The 17300-nt window shown below is 35.8% G+C and overlaps 1 protein-coding gene across 7 annotated transcripts in view; it reads left to right on the top strand.

Annotated features, from left to right (window-relative positions):
• Window positions 1-13805, top strand: part of GSPT1 (G1 to S phase transition 1) — a 40176-nt gene extending 26371 nt beyond the window's left edge. For all 7 annotated transcript variants that reach the window (XM_073362371.1, XM_073362370.1, XM_073362369.1 and 4 more), the window contains 9 exons: window positions 381-561; window positions 929-1083; window positions 1763-1903; window positions 2748-2841; window positions 3204-3284; window positions 7527-7700; window positions 8224-8313; window positions 8949-9117; window positions 11056-13805. In XM_073362371.1, the coding sequence (XP_073218472.1) occupies window positions 381-561; window positions 929-1083; window positions 1763-1903; window positions 2748-2841; window positions 3204-3284; window positions 7527-7700; window positions 8224-8313; window positions 8949-9117; window positions 11056-11108 (1138 nt within the window). In that variant the 3' untranslated portion in view covers window positions 11109-13805. The remainder of the gene's footprint in view (window positions 1-380; window positions 562-928; window positions 1084-1762; window positions 1904-2747; window positions 2842-3203; window positions 3285-7526; window positions 7701-8223; window positions 8314-8948; window positions 9118-11055) is intronic.
• The last annotated feature ends 3495 nt before the right edge of the window (window positions 13806-17300 follow it).

Genomic DNA, 17300 nt, shown 5'->3' with positions numbered 1-17300 from the left:
TCTGTTGGAGTTCCTTCAGATAGCAATTTATCTCTAAGCTGAGGAGAAGCATGAATTGTATGTATGTGCTCAAAACATAACTTCAGGGAATTAAGGTATGAAAGTAAGGATTTGGAATAACAGGTATCTTCTTAGCCATCACAGAAGTATAATTAGTTTAATGCTATATGTTGTAGTAGTAATGATTTAGCACTACAAGGGTGTCCTGTCTGTGCAAAAGCTACATCTATATGCCTCGATCTTAGAAATGCTAAAAGTTGTCAGTGTTGTTGAGGCAGTTAAAGACTGTTTGTTTGTTTTTCATAAACAATGTTTTAAAGAAAACCGAAATATTAGTGTAGTAAATTTTAATGCAGAACTAGAATAATGTATTTTTGCAGGTACCTGTCTTGGGCCTTAGACACAAATCAAGAAGAACGAGACAAAGGTAAAACAGTAGAAGTGGGCCGTGCCTATTTTGAAACAGAGAAGAAACACTTCACAATCCTAGATGCCCCAGGGCATAAGAGCTTTGTTCCAAATATGATTGGCGGGGCTTCTCAAGCTGATCTGGCTGTTTTGGTAAGAAAAACAAATTGGACATCTACACTTAATGGTATTGCTACAAATAGCTAGATCAGAATTACATATATAAAAATATCTGGTCAGTTGTGGTCTCTGAAATTTTCAAATCTTAATGTAGCAATCTAGTAATATTTGTATGTAATTTAGTTCTGATAGGTACACTGTTACTCAGCTTCTAATGTCAGTACTGTTAAATGGTTTTGAGTTAGACTGATATGTTTGTGTGTTTAGGGTTTATTGAACGTAAGGCTGTAAACCATGCATTGTCCTTTTTGATTTAATTGCAGAATAAGTGAGAATAATTTGAATTCTTAAGTTGTTGGGTTGTTTCTTTTTTAATATTTAACACTTTTTTAAAATTTAGGTTATTTCTGCAAGAAAAGGAGAGTTTGAAACTGGATTTGAAAAAGGGGGACAAACAAGAGAACATGCCATGTTAGCAAAAACAGCAGGTGTAAAACATTTAATAGTTCTTATTAATAAAATGGATGATCCAACTGTAAACTGGAGTAATGAAAGGTGAGTGTTTCTATGAAGTAAAAATTATTTTTTCAGTATTTTCATGTAATTAACTATAGCTGAACTATAAGCTACAGTAATTTCCAGCTAGGGCTGTTTTTTTGCCAAAGCCTCCTTTGATACTTGACTGGAAGGATGGTGGGCCTGAGAATACAGGCATAATCTGCAGAGCATCCACTGGCAAAGTAGATAATTATGTATTTTAACTGTTTGTTGTGCATGTATGTCTAACAAAGCCACAAGCCTCTAATATCAGTTGAGAGTTACGAAAACTTTAAATGCCTTGAAACTTGGAGAGCCCCCCCCCCCCCAAAAAAAAAATTATATACGACAGAGAGAGTTAAGTCAGTTTGCCAGACTTTTATCTACTTCAACAATAATTTGAATAACTCCAGGAACTAAGCTAAGAGGGCATTCAGCACATTTATATTAAACTTTCTTTCTTATTCCCTCAGCTTGTTGGGGGTGGGGGCAGTAAGCACACATTGCTAAAGTAGCTGCATGTGGCAAATTGATTGGCAAGTCACTTCCAGAAAACTTGATCAAATCCAGAATATTGATCTAATCAGCAAGGTTTCTTTTTAATTTTTATTGTAATATTAGATTTCAAATAGAAAAATAGAACTTTACTGGAATTTCTTAATTCAACATGATTGAGATGCATGTCAATTTTTAATAGATATGAAGAATGTAAAGAGAAGCTGGTGCCATTTTTGAAGAAAGTTGGCTTCAATCCCAAAAAAGATATTCATTTTATGCCCTGCTCGGGACTGACTGGAGCAAACCTTAAAGAGCAATCTGATTTCTGTCCTTGGTATATGTAAGTAACTTAGTGTTAACATGTTGGGGAAATAGTAATAGTTCATTAATAGGCAGTAATACAGTAAAGCTAGGTGGAAGTATAGGTTTGTAACTTGCAGTCCGAACCAATATGATTGACTAACGTATACGTGAGGGAAGACTCTCATTGCAAAGGAAATAGAAAACAATATGACCAAGAAGTAAAGCAGAAGCATTTGGGCACTGTTGAAGAGAATTTGCTACCAAAGCACTATTTCTGTTGTATGTTGAGTTAAAGGTTACCACAGACCATAACAGCGTATTTTCCTTGCCTTGTGAGATCTTGAAAGTGCTGTACTGCCACTTGAATTTTCCAGTCATTTCACACTGGGTGTGTGGGGCCAGGGTGAAAAACAGTTCGATGTGAATAGTCTGTGTAGACCCCTAATAAGATTGTGGACACAGCTCATAGTCATTTAATGCTATGTTTGCTGATATGGCTCAAGGCAATTAAACCATGTTAATGAAAACCACTGTGAAAACTAGCCTATTTTGTTCACACTCCTGGAACAGATTTAGCATATCTATCTAGCAAGAGTCTCAATGGACTAATGAACTGTTCTAAAAAATGCTTGTAATGTGGTTTTAAAATTAAATGGTGTGAATGTAAGCAGTATAACCACTTTGCATCACCACGGTTGATCTATGTTAACATACACAAGTTAGCGGTGTTAAGGATTTCATTGTTTAGAGGTTAAAGTTCTTTCCCTCTGCTGTGTTTGGCTGAAATCCTTTACTTGACTTATAATGAATAAGCCATACAGTTAGTTTAAAGTTTAGCCAAAGTGAAATGTTTATTTAAATAAATATTTTTACTCTTTTAGTGGATTACCATTTATTCCATATCTGGATAATTTGCCAAACTTCAACCGTTCAGTTGATGGACCAATCAGGCTGCCAATTGTGGATAAATATAAGGTACAAAACGAAACTAGGATTTGAAATTAGTTGTTACCTTCAAATGGATGGCCCATGTAGTCCACTCTGACTTTATTTTTAAAGGATTCCTGTAGTTCTGTTTTAAATGTGGTGGGCCTGGTGTCATTTACCTTTTGATCTGCTGGATTGACTGAAAAGGGTGACATTTGCTTTTAAATATGTTCTAATGCTGACCCTTTCATGCTTTAGATGCTTTTCTCATTGGAAAATAGTAACTTAGATGCAATAGTGCAATGTTTTCACTGGCTACATCTGCATTGACTACATTTATGATTAAACAGTAAAGTAGAGCAGTATTTTAAGAAAAATAAGCTTTTAAATTGTGTTTATTTTTTACAAAGGATATGGGCACTGTGGTCCTGGGAAAGCTGGAATCAGGCTCTATTTGCAAAGGACAGCAACTTGTGATGATGCCAAACAAGGTATGGCAAGTTTTCACCTTCCGTATTTAAGAAGTTTCTAAGGCTATAATCAACTTGGTTTACAGTAAGTAATTTGATCAGAACTAAGCGCTTCCGTATATGGCACTGTGTCAAACAGGATTCAGCTTTATATAACTGCCTCTGAAAATATTCAATGTTTTAAAATTATAGGACTGGAAGGGACCCCAAGAGGCCATCAAGTCCAGTCCCCTGCACTCCTGGCAGGACTAAGTATTATCTAGACCATCCCTGACAAGTGTTTGGTGGAAACTTGTAAAATTTATGGGGGGAAACATCAATGCTTAATATCTGAGTTTAGCAGTTAACTTTTTTTCTGGATGTTGAGTATATCTTTGATTTCCTAAGCATTCAGAAGTAGAATTGTACTTCATCACTAAGCTCCAGTAACTCTTGGGTCATCAAATCAGCCTGGCTTATTCGAGCTTTAGTTTGTTTTGCAATAAGTATCTTTGCCTAGTTGAATCCTTTTTCTGCTGGGAGTTAGTCACCGCCTTCCTCACACACTGTATCCATTTTCAAGTGAGAATGAAACATGTTCTAAGGATATAAGCTGAGGTATATGCTCTGAGAGAACTACTGTTATTTTTATTGGCTTAGCTTGAGAATTCCTTTACCACTTCTGTTCCAACAGACTGTCAGTGAAAATGAAGGGTGTCTCAGCATTCATGCCAGAACATAAGATGAATCTCTTGTACACTAGAAACTGAAATTTCTTTATGCAAAATGCATTGATGCTTAGACTGATTTCCATGTCATCTCTTCTGGAAAATTAGCAGCTGCAAGTTAACAGTATGGGGCATGTTTTTGCATTAAAGATTTAAAAATTGACAGTACAAAGGAGCTGGCTTTGTGTTGCTACCATCTAGGTGAATAGTGTGGTTAAAAGTAGATTCTGTAATCTAATTCCAAAGGTCGTGAAGATTGCATCATATTTGTTTTTGACAGTCTGTCTACACTTGAATTAAGATTCCAAGATAAAAAGAAATTTTCAGACACTGTCTCCAAAAGTTATCTTGCATAGTAACCCCTACTCTATTTGATGTCCAGTCCACCTTAATTTAGGGCATGGAGAGCAAGTTAGATCAATATTAGGGCTCAAATTACCAGCATTTGTTCTACTGGTCTAGGTGACTAAAGAAATGAATCATCACAGCACTGAACAAAATAATTGCTCCTGAAATTTGAGTAAAAGACAAGTTTATCAACATGTAGGGAAGTTCCATAAGGGTCAAATGCATTAGTAACAGAATATTTTTCTTGTTAAAACTTAATTTGCCTATTTTGGTGAATATTGAGTGCTTCTCTGGACTCTTGTACCTGGCATTTCTTATTTGCAAGTGGTTTAGAAAAGAATGTTTTAAAATACGCCTTCTGTGGAACTTGAGCAATTTTTCCCCCAGGAGAAAGGAGGGAGAAGACTCAACAATTTAAATAACTAATTTGAGATGTAATTCTCAGATGAGCTTGTACCTTTTGGCTTAAGGTACTTTAAGTAGCTATTTCCTTTTCATGACAAAACTGTTTGACACAACTACTAATAATAGACACCCATGTAACTCTGTAGGAGAATTTAGTAGGGAGAGGTTGAGAAGTTGCAAATGCCTTTAGCAGGTTACCATAAACATAAAATTTGTATATTTCAATAAGTCCTTTTACACTTCAGATGATGTGCACTTCTGTTCATGGCAGTAGTGAGCTAATACCTTACAAAAGTGAACAGCGGTAAACCTTTTACTCTTTGGAGGGTAGGATGAATCCTTTTATTCTTTTCACTTACTCCTTTTCAAATTAATCTAATTCTTCCCCACTGGTCCTTACTGGTGAGTGAAGGCATGAGACCAAAGGACAGGCTATGATATAAAGGGATTTCTATAAATTAGATTATATGATGTTTTGATTGAGAGTATTCATAAACCTGCATCCTGATTTTATATTAATCTGCTTAGGAAGCTCTACAGAATCTTCTTCTACGATCTGCAAACAAATTCACTGCACTCATTTATTCTGATGTATGATTCATTTTATCAGAGTGCTGAAAATGTTTTAGAAAATGTTACCTTGGCACATACTAGCTTTTCATCTTTTGAATATAAAGCTCTCGAGAAATTTAAAACTTGACTGTTGTGGACACTTGGATTAGTTCTGGTTCTAATATGATATATAATACATATTTAGAACACCACAGTATACACTCCCCAAAGTGAATGAGACTTATCTCTTGCGTATGATCTTCTCCATAAATGTATGTGCCTTTTGCTATGATGGAAGCCTTTTGAAACTTGCTCTAGACTAACATTTAAAATACACTGTATCACAATGTTGTATAAATTGGAATTTTGGACAGAAAAAGTGCTAGATTATATTTTAATAACTGAGTGATACCAGGAAATTTCCTTCTGTGCTCAAGTTTTTCATAAAATTGTGAAGTTTATAATTAGGGCTGTCAAGCAATTAAAAAAATTAATGTTTAAGCACACGGTTAATCACATATTTAAATAAATGGTATTCTATTCTTGTTTAACAATTTTTGGATATTTTCCACATTTTCAAATATATTTATTTCAATTATAACAGAATATGAAGTATACAGTGCTCATTTATATTTATTTTATTACGAATGTTTGCACTGTAAAAAACCAAAAGGAATAGTATTTTTCAATTCACCTCTTACAAGTACTGTGGTGCAATCTATTTGAAAATGTAAAATTATGTAGAAAAAAATAACTGCATTCAAAAATAAAATTTGTTTTAAAACTTTAGAGCCTACAAGTCCTCACAGTCCTACTTCTTGTTCAGCCAGTCGCTCAAATAAGTTTGTTTATATTTGCAGGAGATAATGCTGCCTGCTTCTTGTTCACAATGTCACCTGAAAGTGAGAACAGGGTTTGTATGGCACTGTTGTATCTTGTGTCACGAGATATTTAAATGCCAGATGCACTAAAGATTCATATGTCCATTCGTGCTTCAACCAACATTCCAGAGGACATGCGCCCATGCTGATGACAGATTCTGCTCGATAACAATCCAAAGCAGTGCAGACTGATGCATATTCATTTTCATCATCTGAGTCAAATGCCACCAGCAGAAAGTTGATTTTCTTTTTTGGTTATTCGGGTTCTATTGTTTCTGCATTGGAGTGTTACTCTTTTAAGACTTCTGGAAGCATGCTGCACACCCCATCCCGATCAGATTTTGGAAGGCACTTCAGATTCTTAAATCCTGGGTCGAGTGCTGTAACTATCGTTAGAAATCTCAAATTGTACCTTCTTCATGTTTTGTCAAATCTACAGCGAAAGTGTTCTTAAAATGAACATGTACCGAGTCATCGTCAGAGACTACTATAACATGAAATATATGGCAGAATGGGAGTAAAATAGAGCCGGAGACATACAATTCTCCCAGTTCAGTCACAAATGTATTATTTTTTAAATGAGCATCATCAGCATGGAAGCATGTCCTCTGGAATGGTGGCTTGAAGCATGAAGTGGCATATGAATGTTTAGAATATCCGGCACATAGATACCTTGCAATGCTGGCTACAAAAGTGCCAGGCGAATGCCTCTTCTCGCTTTCTGGTGACGTTGTAAATAAGAAGTTGGCAGCATTATTTCCCGTAAATGTCAACTAACTTGTTTGTTATAGCAATTGCCTGAATGAGAAATAGCACTGAGTGGACTTGTAGGCTCTGAAGTTTTGCATTGTTTTGTTTTTTGAGTGCAGTAATGTAACAAAAATAATTTACATTTGTAAGTTGCATTTTCATGATAGAGATTGCACTACAGTACTTGTATGAGGTGAATTGAAAAATACTGTTATTTTTATAGTGCAAATATTTGTAGCAAAATAGAGTACTGTACACTTGTATTTTGTGTTGTAATTGAAATCAATATATTTGAAAATGTAGAAAAACATCCACAAACATCTAATAAATTTCAATTGGTATTCTATTGTTTAACAGTGCGATTAAAACTGATTAATCGCGATTAATTTTTTTAATCATGATCTAATTTTTTAGAGTTAATCGTGTGAGTTAACTGCGATTAATTGACAGCCCTAATAATAATATACCTAGTGCAACATATTTAAACTGAAGAAGCAGAGATGTAGCTGATGAACTGTATAGGTCTAATATACATTTTTGTGTTAGTGATATTTTTTTTGTGACATGCGTTAAGTAAAACATTTCATATATCAGAAAACCCAAATCTTGCTTTCTTTAAGCACAACGTGGAAGTTCTTGGAATCCTTTCTGATGATGTAGAAACTGATTCTGTAGCCCCAGGTGAAAACCTAAAGATTAGACTGAAAGGAATTGAAGAGGAGGAGATCCTTCCGGGATTTATACTCTGTGACCCTAATAACCTTTGTCATTCTGGACGCACATTTGATGCCCAGGTACACTAGCTGAAATATAGTTCTGTAATTCCTTGGTTCTTGTATCTAATGATGGTGAATGACTCTAAACAAGGCTATACCATTTGAAATTTGGTTAGAAATTTCACAGCTACTGTAAAACCACTGTGATTTCATAAATCTTAATCCAAGATTTAAAATCATTGCTTAAAAAAAGTCATGAGTGAATTGAACAAATGTACTCCGAACGTGAATATTCTAATTGAAGTTTCAGAAATCACTAATCTTAAAGCAAAATTCTATTTTCCTACTTATAGATCAGTTATTTTTCAGTAAGCATACTTCTGTATTATAAGACATTCAGTCATTTTTCCAGTCCCCTAACAAGCGTGAGGGGTTGGCTTTTTGCTTCTGAAAAGTTTTATTCAGTGACATGACATGCCATGCATGTGAAGTTCTAGATAAAAACGTGTGATAGCTAGCCCTTAACTGGTTAGTCTGTGCCTCTTTAGAATATAATATGTGAGGAATGCAGTTTAATATAACTTCTTATATTACTTTATAGATAGTGATAATTGAGCACAAATCCATCATCTGCCCTGGTTATAATGCAGTGCTGCACATTCATACCTGTATTGAAGAAGTCGAGATAACAGTGAGTTTATATTAATGCTTTAACTTAAAGACAGCATGCTCTTCAGAGCAGGAACTTTTTTTTTCAATTGTTTGTACAGAAAATAGTGCAACAGGTCTCCAATCCAGATTGGACACTGGTGTATTAACACAACACAGCAAATAATAAGCATCATGTATAAATCTTCTGAACGCTTTGGGAGTCCTGAATGCTACTGTTCGTTCAAACTTGATATCATAAAAGGATATGGTCCACTGTCACACTTTTTTTTGTCTGAATATCTTCCTAAAACTATCCAAAAAAAAGGGGGAGAGATATTTCTCCCTTTTTCAATTTGTTTACTTGTGCATTTGACAGCATTTTATATGTAAGTTTCACTGTATTCCAAGTATAGTCAATTTGTGTAGCTTTTCCTGCAGTAACAAGGGAGAGGGGTATTTGCAGAAAAAAATTATTATAAAATGACAGAAGTTGATGGGGGTGAGTGTTTCATAAGCAAGTGTTAGGTAAACCACTGTTACCTTTTCAAAATTGACTCAATTTCAAGTGGACAGTACTTTTAAAGAGGCTTGGGGAATACTGAGGCTTTATTTCTGAGGGGAAAATGTAATTGTCAATGATACTGTGTTTTGCTAACACCTCTCATTCTTGTACAGGCCTTAATCTGCTTGGTAGACAAAAAATCAGGAGAAAAAAGTAAGACACGACCGCGTTTTGTGAAACAAGATCAAGTATGCATTGCCCGTTTAAGGACAGCAGGAACCATCTGCCTTGAGACATTCAAAGAGTTCCCTCAGATGGGTCGTTTTACCTTAAGAGATGAGGGTAAGAGTACTTGTGCAACTATTAGAGTTTGCTTCTGTATATATACACCATTTTATTACTCTTAGAATAAGAAATCTCAAACGCTGAAAATACTGAAAGGAGAAACTGGAAATGGAAATACTAGCTGTCCCTTTTCTAACTGCAGTACTTAGCAGAAAATTCTCTGTAGAAGAATGGTTTCAGAGTAACAGCCGTGTTAGTCTGTATTCGCAAAAAGAAAAGGAGTACTTGTGGCACCTTAGAGACTAACCAGTTTATTTGAGCATAAGTTTTCGTGAGCTACAGCTCACTTCATCAGATGTTGAAGAATGTTCCTTATTCTTCCTGCTGCACAACAGATATGCCATTGTACAGTATATAGAGAGGAGACAACAGGGCTGCTGCTAATAGTAGAAATGCATTCACAGGTATTGCATACTAAAGATACAGTAACTCTCATTTAACGTCGTCCTGGTTAATGTTGTTTCGTTGCTGATCATTTAGAGAACATGCTTGTTTAAAGTTTCACAATGCTCCCTTATAATGTTTGGTAGCTGCCTGCTTTGTCCAATGCTTGCAGGAAGAGCAGCCCGTTGGAGCTAGGTGGTGGGGGCTTGGAATCAGGGTGGACCGGCAGCCCCCTAAATTCCCCGTGCGGCAGCCGCCCAGTAGCCTATCAATTGTTGGGCAGTTCAGCTGTCCATCCCCTCCCCCAGCTGCCCAGGCCGTGTGCTGCTCCTGCCCTCTGCATTAGAGCTGCTCCCAGGAGCCTCCTGCTTGCTGGAGGGGAAGGCGGGGCGCTAATGTCAGGGTGTCCCCTACCCCCCGTTCCTTTACCTGATCTCCACAGAGCAGGGTGGGGGACATGAGAGGGCTCAGGATGGAGGGAGCTTGCTGGCAACAGCTGCTGTCTCAACTTGCTCTTCTACTTAAAAAGGTAGTGTACTTAGAGTGGGGTCAGCGTACTAAAAGGGGCAATGCATATCTGTCACACACACACTCTGTTTGTCTGTCTCTCTACTAAGCTGTGTCTCCTCCTTCCATTTGTGCTGCCTTTATATAAATAGTATTCTATTATTGTTTAATAGTGTGATTAATCACAATTAATTTTGTTAAGTGTGATCAATTTTTTTAAGCACTTGAAGCCCTAATAATATTCTGCAAACTTTGCTGGACTCAGACACTGAAAAGTAGTTCCCTTTTCCCCAGCCCCAGTTTTTCTGTGCCAATAACTGGGTATTGAATACCTGCACAAAAAGTTTCTCATGACATCGCCGTCAAGTAAAAATGACTTAAGATTACGTTATTTAAATCCATTTAGCTTGAAGCAGGTGTTTCTGGTAAAGCAGAGTACAGGAGCTAACTGATACTCCAGCTAGCTGAACTTCAAACAAGAAGGAAAAGGTGGTATTCCCAAATAACTTTTCACTAACCTGACAAAACATGCCTTTTGGTGACAAAATATTACGACTTAAGGCAATCTTTGTTTTGCCATTCATTCTCGACTTCCGGCTGTATGCATCTATAATAAAACTTATGGAATTACTTCCTGAAATAACATGTTTTTGCTCCTTAAGAGCTGTCCCTTAATGATTACTTAAATTCTTCCATGTACTCCCTTGTCCTAGAATGTAACTTGCACGAATGGTGTCTTCAACCTGTACAATTTGGAAAAGCATAACTTAAAGCACTTATGATGAAAAATCTCTTAGCAAGCAAAAATTCAAATGAATGTCGAACAATTTATTTGTATCTACATTGATCTCTCCTGTGAGAGAGTGGCATTTTTGCTCCCATTAACACTATTGTACTCTTGTCATGAAAAATAATTTCCTCTAATATATAATTATCTCTGACACCATGAGGAATCTGTATGTTTTAGAAGCTTTCACACTTCTAGATGTAAGTGCATTATTCACCAATAAAGACCTAACACAAGCATCTTTCTCCTTGGTTTAGGTAAGACCATTGCAATTGGAAAAGTTCTGAAACTGGTTCCAGAGAAGGACTAAGCATTTTTCTTGATGACCCTGCACAATACTGTGAGGAAAATTGACTCTGCAAAAGCCTACTTCACACCGCCTTCTTATTTTCTGCCCATTGATAAACTTCTCCCCATATTTTGCAAAGACAAATTTCACAGCAAAGGTCCACATTATGTCAGCTTTCTCATATTGAGAGCTCTGCTATGCCACTGTTGAATTTCCCAAAAAGAGTTTTTTTTCTCTCAAATTCTGCTTCCTTGCAAAGATTCGGCAATAGCTTTGTAAGTGATGTGGACATAATTGCCTATAATTATGAAAATCTAAAGGATTTTTAATGTTTAATTTCCCCTGGCATATTAAGACATCTTTTTTCCAGGCAGATCACTCAGTGTGTGAGTGTGTGTACACATGTTACAAAGACAACTACCATGTTAATAAACTATTCAATTTGAAATCCTTTTTGGTATTGGAATTGCTTTTGAATAATGTTTTTTATCCAGATGTAACACTGTTGCATTAGCTTTTAAACTTTCCAAGTATTCTAAATGTTCGATTACTTGGAGATTTCTAAACTCCTCAGAGGCTCTCTCCCTCTCTTCCCCCCCCCCCCCCCCGTTTTAAATGAGGTAATTAGACAATTGACCAAGTTTGTATAAAAGGAATGTTTTGCCCCATCCTAATAGTGTTTAATGCATTCTTTAAATTAAATACCTTTCTGCAAATGTGGCACTACTTTATTAGCTTTACAATGGTTTAAATCTACAGCAAACCTAAGTCAACTTAACATAATTTCGTAGACACAGTAAGCTGGTTTTGAATGCTAGAACTACATACTATGTCTTTATAAAAAGTACAGCATAATCAAATGTTTACCTTCAGAAAATGCTAACAACCAGTAAATCAATGGAAGCTGCAAAAACATGGTAATTGTGGCAATAATGCCTGCATTGGTATTTATAAGAGCTAGATTTTGTCTGAAAACTGGGCCAGTTAAAAAAAGTGCCAGTTCGACAAGTTACTTAGTTCATTCTCTGTTAGAAGGCTGGATAATCCTTGCTGTTTTAAAGATCTTTCTGAATTGAAGGAGAGAGACTATTTATTTAAGACCCTAAGTGTTTTCACATATTGAAATTTAGGAGGTGCAGAATCAAGTACAGTCTGTACATTTTTGCATATCAAGCCAATTTAAGCTTGTGTAGACTGGTGAAGAGCTTTCTTGAGAAAATAAAGCCATAACCAGTTTCAAATTAAGCGTCCTCAATACAACTTGAAGGAGCTAAATATTAAAACCCTACGTAGTTGTAGGTGAAAGTGGACTATCTCCTGTTGCCATCCTGGTTCAAACAATAAGAAAGAGGGTGAATGGGAAATGAGAGAAATAAAGTATTAATGGAAATCTTCATTATTAGATTAAAGGATTAACTTCAGAGTTTCTTCAGAATACTTTTCCTTAAACTAAATATTTTGCAATTGTAAAATGAAATAGTGGTGACCCTTGCCTTCCCTGGAAGTTGACAGTCACATGACTGTTTCAGTTTACAGAACTCAAAATTTTAAAGAGTTTTATCCTTCTTGTTTCTTTGTAACTGTGGAATTCCCATTCATTTCACTTAAGGCTACATTGTATGGACAGCACAAGTTTATTGTCCTTCAGTTTCATATGATTACACTTGTAGCTACCATAATGCATGAAATTTAAATAAATTTTATTAAGTCTGCAAATCTCTGGGCTTTTATTTTTCTGGGAAATCTGAGAGCTTTAGACAAAATATAAACAAACACCTTCCCTCCCCTCCCGTCCCCCCCAACTAAGTGAACAAAAGCAAATCACGGACACTTGGATCTTAAACTGGTATAAAAATTAGTCAAGGAAATTCTTGCAAAGCTCTTTGTTTTTCTGATTTGACTAAAAATTCTCAAGTACATAAATTGGCTCCCAAAATCTTTATGCTTTTGAAATTCTCACCTTATTAAAACTGTCTTTGTGGAGTGACAGTTCAGGGAGGACCTAATATAAAGTTTTATGCTTTTTTATTGAAAGCATTTAAATGCAACTGAAGCACTAAATACCTGAATTATCACTTGTGAGCAAACTTGTAATGAGGACTTAAATTGATTAGTTTGATCATGGATTGAAAACAGATTCATCACTGAAGCCTGAAAATCAACTGATGGACGGAAATTTAACAGGTACATGGAACTGTAAAGGATAATATATTCCATCATAAATCTAGTACATTTGAATCCTATTAACATAAATCCAATTAAAACTGCCTTGTATGTTAAGGGAAACTGAATTAAGATTGAAGTGCATTAACAATATGTTGAATCATAGGTTGTAGATCCTGTTAAAGCAATACAAAAATTTGATAAGGTTGTAAGGTGTTCTGTTTGAATATTTTACAACCTTTAAGCATATTAATAGCAAAATGCAAAGTGAAAGTATAGGGCATTTGGCTTCATTTTTAGGTATAAGAGCTAAATATGTCTATATACCGTTATCCTATTTTGACCGTTGACTTTTTTGAATCTTCCTCAAATTGCATAAGTTTAATATACTCCATTAAATCTTCGTACCACATTATTATTGTTAGTGCAGTTTTTACTACAATTGACGGCTGAATTTAGATAATTAAGGAAAAAGGAATGGTGCAGCTGCTTTGTTTTGAAATAAGTACTACTTGCTAATAAGTTCCTCAATGTAATAAACTTTTTTAAACAGTTGTCATTTTGAATCCTTATTTCCTTCTGTCAAGACACATGACATACTACTTTGAAGATGAAAGAAATAAAGGATTTATCCAGCCATAAGAGGAAAAAATGTGAACTAAGATGTGAAGAGTTGAACTGAGTATAAGGAAATGACGTATCAACAGATAAATAGATTATACTGACCTTACATGATTTAGATCTTTTGTTATTGAACTGAAAGCCTTGATAATATATGTAATGATTAAATGCAAAAAATCTTTATATGGAGTAGCAGAGTCCTGATTATTCTGTACCATGAAAAATGATAGTTCATTCTTCATTCTTTCCTGCTAGTTATAAGAGGAAACAAACACCACATAAAATAGGGCTTTGGGCATGCTAATCATCCACCTAACTGGGAGTATGCCATATTCCTTTGGTCATATTTGCAGATAGGCAGAAACCCTATACATTTGCTGGCACCAGTTTCCTGATGCATACTTATGCTAATTGTTAACTTCAGTGGCACTAGCCATCCACTGGGGATAGTTCTTTGGAAAACTAGCTGCTTTATTAAATTTATTCCAGAAGGATCTTTGCTGGTGATATGGCTTGAAGTACAGATTTCTCAGTGGCACAAGATGCCCAGTGAAAACTGCTTAATGAATAATTTCTGCCACGAACTCATTAAATGTTGTGGTCACTATGAGAAATATAGCCTTCATGAGAGGTCTATATATGTCCTCAGACACTGGGTATTTTTAGATGGTGAACAATTCCAGGAGTCTGAATAAATGTTAGCCTTTTTTGTGTTGCTAGTGCAGAATGTTTAGATAATCTGCTGAAACCTGAGCAAATGGAGTTTTCTCCATATAAGACTTCATGGCTTTTTCTCACCCAAGAAACTTGCTCAGTCAGCAAGTCAATAGACTGAATCTGCTTCTTTACAAACCCCATGTGGGATCCGTAAGGAAAAGTATACCCACAAAGTTAGTTTTTAGATAGCTGTTGATCATAAGGAAAGTGGTAGGTTTTCAATTTACATCAGTGTGGTATAGAGCTCGGTTATCAAGTCACTTTATTTCCCCCTCTGGAGAAGAGTTATCACTGGTTCTAATCTTAATATCCCACAAAGATAACTTCTGACTAGGCTGATATATATGCTGGAGAACCTTGAGCTCTGGGTATAATAGCCTTTGTCTTCTCTTGTTAAAATATTTCATATTAACTCTTTGACTCCTGTCCCACCATTAGTTGGATTTCTGTTGCCAAAAAATATGTTTGGCAGAGTGGAAGAAAGCATGGCTTCTCCAATTCTTTGAGAGCGGCTCAAGATACTGCATACAAAAGCTCTTCCAAGAAGTATTAGGATTTGATTAAACCACCCTCAGGTGGTCAAGTTTTTTTAACCTGTCCCTGTAGGGCAATCTAAAGAAAAACATGGAGAATTAAGCCGATAAAAGTTACTTCTGCTCACCTCAGAACACTATATGATCACCACCTGCCTACAGAGTGCTTGTAGTTCAGTTCCCTGGATAACAGAACTCAATGAAATAGAGGACAGGACAGAAAACCTTCCACATCCACCACTACACTTCTTTTAGATATTTGTTCTTCCAAATTTTCTGGTTGGTTGAGTTGCATTGAATAACTTACACATTGATTGCTGTAGAAGGCTCTGAATCTGTTGTTCAACGGTGTCATGTAAATTGGGGCGGGGTGGGGAGAACCTGGCTTCTACACAGTGTATAAAGGCCTGAAAGAATTTTTCTAAAGTACTTTCTTTTTTAATATTAGTAAGTCAGATCTTGCTTGTACTGCTTGTCTAGAGAAACTATGGACCACTGCAGAACTAACAGTTTATTATTGGCAGTTACTTACGGTAGTGCCGAGGCCCCAATCACAATGGGGTCCCATGGTATTGAATACTGTACAATTACAGAAGTAGGGATGGTTCCTTCTCTTGGGGAATGAGTAGCTAGGAAGTGAAACCTAAACACTCAGCTCTGAAATCTGGTCTCCCCTACAACAGCCAGATTTCATGGGGAAGATAAGATTTCATGGTCTGTGACACGTTTTTCGTGGCTGTGAATTTGGTAGGGCCCTAGTACTAAAGTTTGACATCTTCCCTTGTGTTTAAAGCATTTGTTTTTAATTTTTATTTTGTGTGTAAATGTCCATAATCTTTACCTCTAACTTGATTATTCTTATTTGCATTTATCAGATCCCTGTTCTTGGGGAGAGGAAGAGTGTAGTCTAAGATTACACAGAAAATATATAACTAATGAATGTACTCTTGGAACAACAGCAAAACTTTCCAGTATTCCTCCTCAAAATGTTTTTCTTACATTTCTGCTTATTTTCCTTCTACAATTTAAGGCAAGTAGTACATATGTCCTGATAACATATGGATTTCGGAAATTTGCCACCAATGAAAAAGTGACCTAGTCTGGAGAAATAAAAACACTTCTCAAAAAAATCTGGACTCCTTAGGGAGTAGTGAAGAAAAATCTAATTTTATATTTTTAGCTCTAGCTCTGTTTGCAAAATCAAAGACCTGCTAGATATAGTAGAAAATTTTAATGCTCCTTGTACGCTCGTTTCAAAGAAATATTAAGTAAAAAATAAGGGCGGTCTAAAAGCACTGGTTTAGATGACAAAAGCTGGAACACTACACACTTTTGTCATTCCAGGAATCACCACATTATGGGTATGGATTGGAGCTGGGTAAAAATATACAGAAAGTTTTCACTTGTGTGTATGAGAAAAAAAAATTGTGAAGATAAAATTACTCTGCTATAATTTATCCTTTAACTTTACATCATGTTCAGAATGAATGAAAATGACATTCAATTTTGTTATTGGAAGCAATTATGCAGTGTGAACTTTCTAAATCAAAACTAATCATGTAAACATTTAACTCCATTGTAGATAGTGTTTAAAACACATTTGTTCATTTACCTGTGCCCGAAGGCTAAACTGGATGTCTTGATCAAATAATATTCCCATTAGTCACATGGTTTTAAGACAGAAATTGACTATCAATTAATTAGCTAAATTTTTTTCTAATTTGTTTCATTCAAACCACACAGAGGCATTGAAGAAGGTTAGAATTCCGTTTCTAATAATTACATCTTTCATCCTTCAGTAAAAACAGACTTTACAGCAACTGATGACTTCTGGAGCTGCTCCTTATTCTATTTCTAATCTTGGAACAAATATGGTACCAAATCAACTAGATTAAAACTGGCTCTTTCCAGCTCTATAAACCAAAATCATTACAAATTGTTCACAAATGGTGACCTACTTTATATTCAAATTGTTCACAAGTTGTTACCTAGTTTATATTGTACTTTTTTCCAACCGCTGGTTTGCTGACTTAAAACCGCAGAAAAACTAAGCTTTTTGTTTTGGTATGTACTACCCACACATTGACTCAGAAGAGCAGTTTTTATTTGACAGCCACCGTCATAGACAATCCTTCCATTGAGGAGACTGACTCAGGCCATGTCTATGCTACAGCTACTT

Source organism: Lepidochelys kempii, chromosome 10 (assembly GCF_965140265.1).
Source record: "Lepidochelys kempii isolate rLepKem1 chromosome 10, rLepKem1.hap2, whole genome shotgun sequence".
Lineage (NCBI taxonomy): Eukaryota > Metazoa > Chordata > Testudines > Cheloniidae > Lepidochelys > Lepidochelys kempii.
Note: the sequence above shows the minus strand (reverse complement) of the source record. Positions and strands in the feature narration are given on the sequence as shown.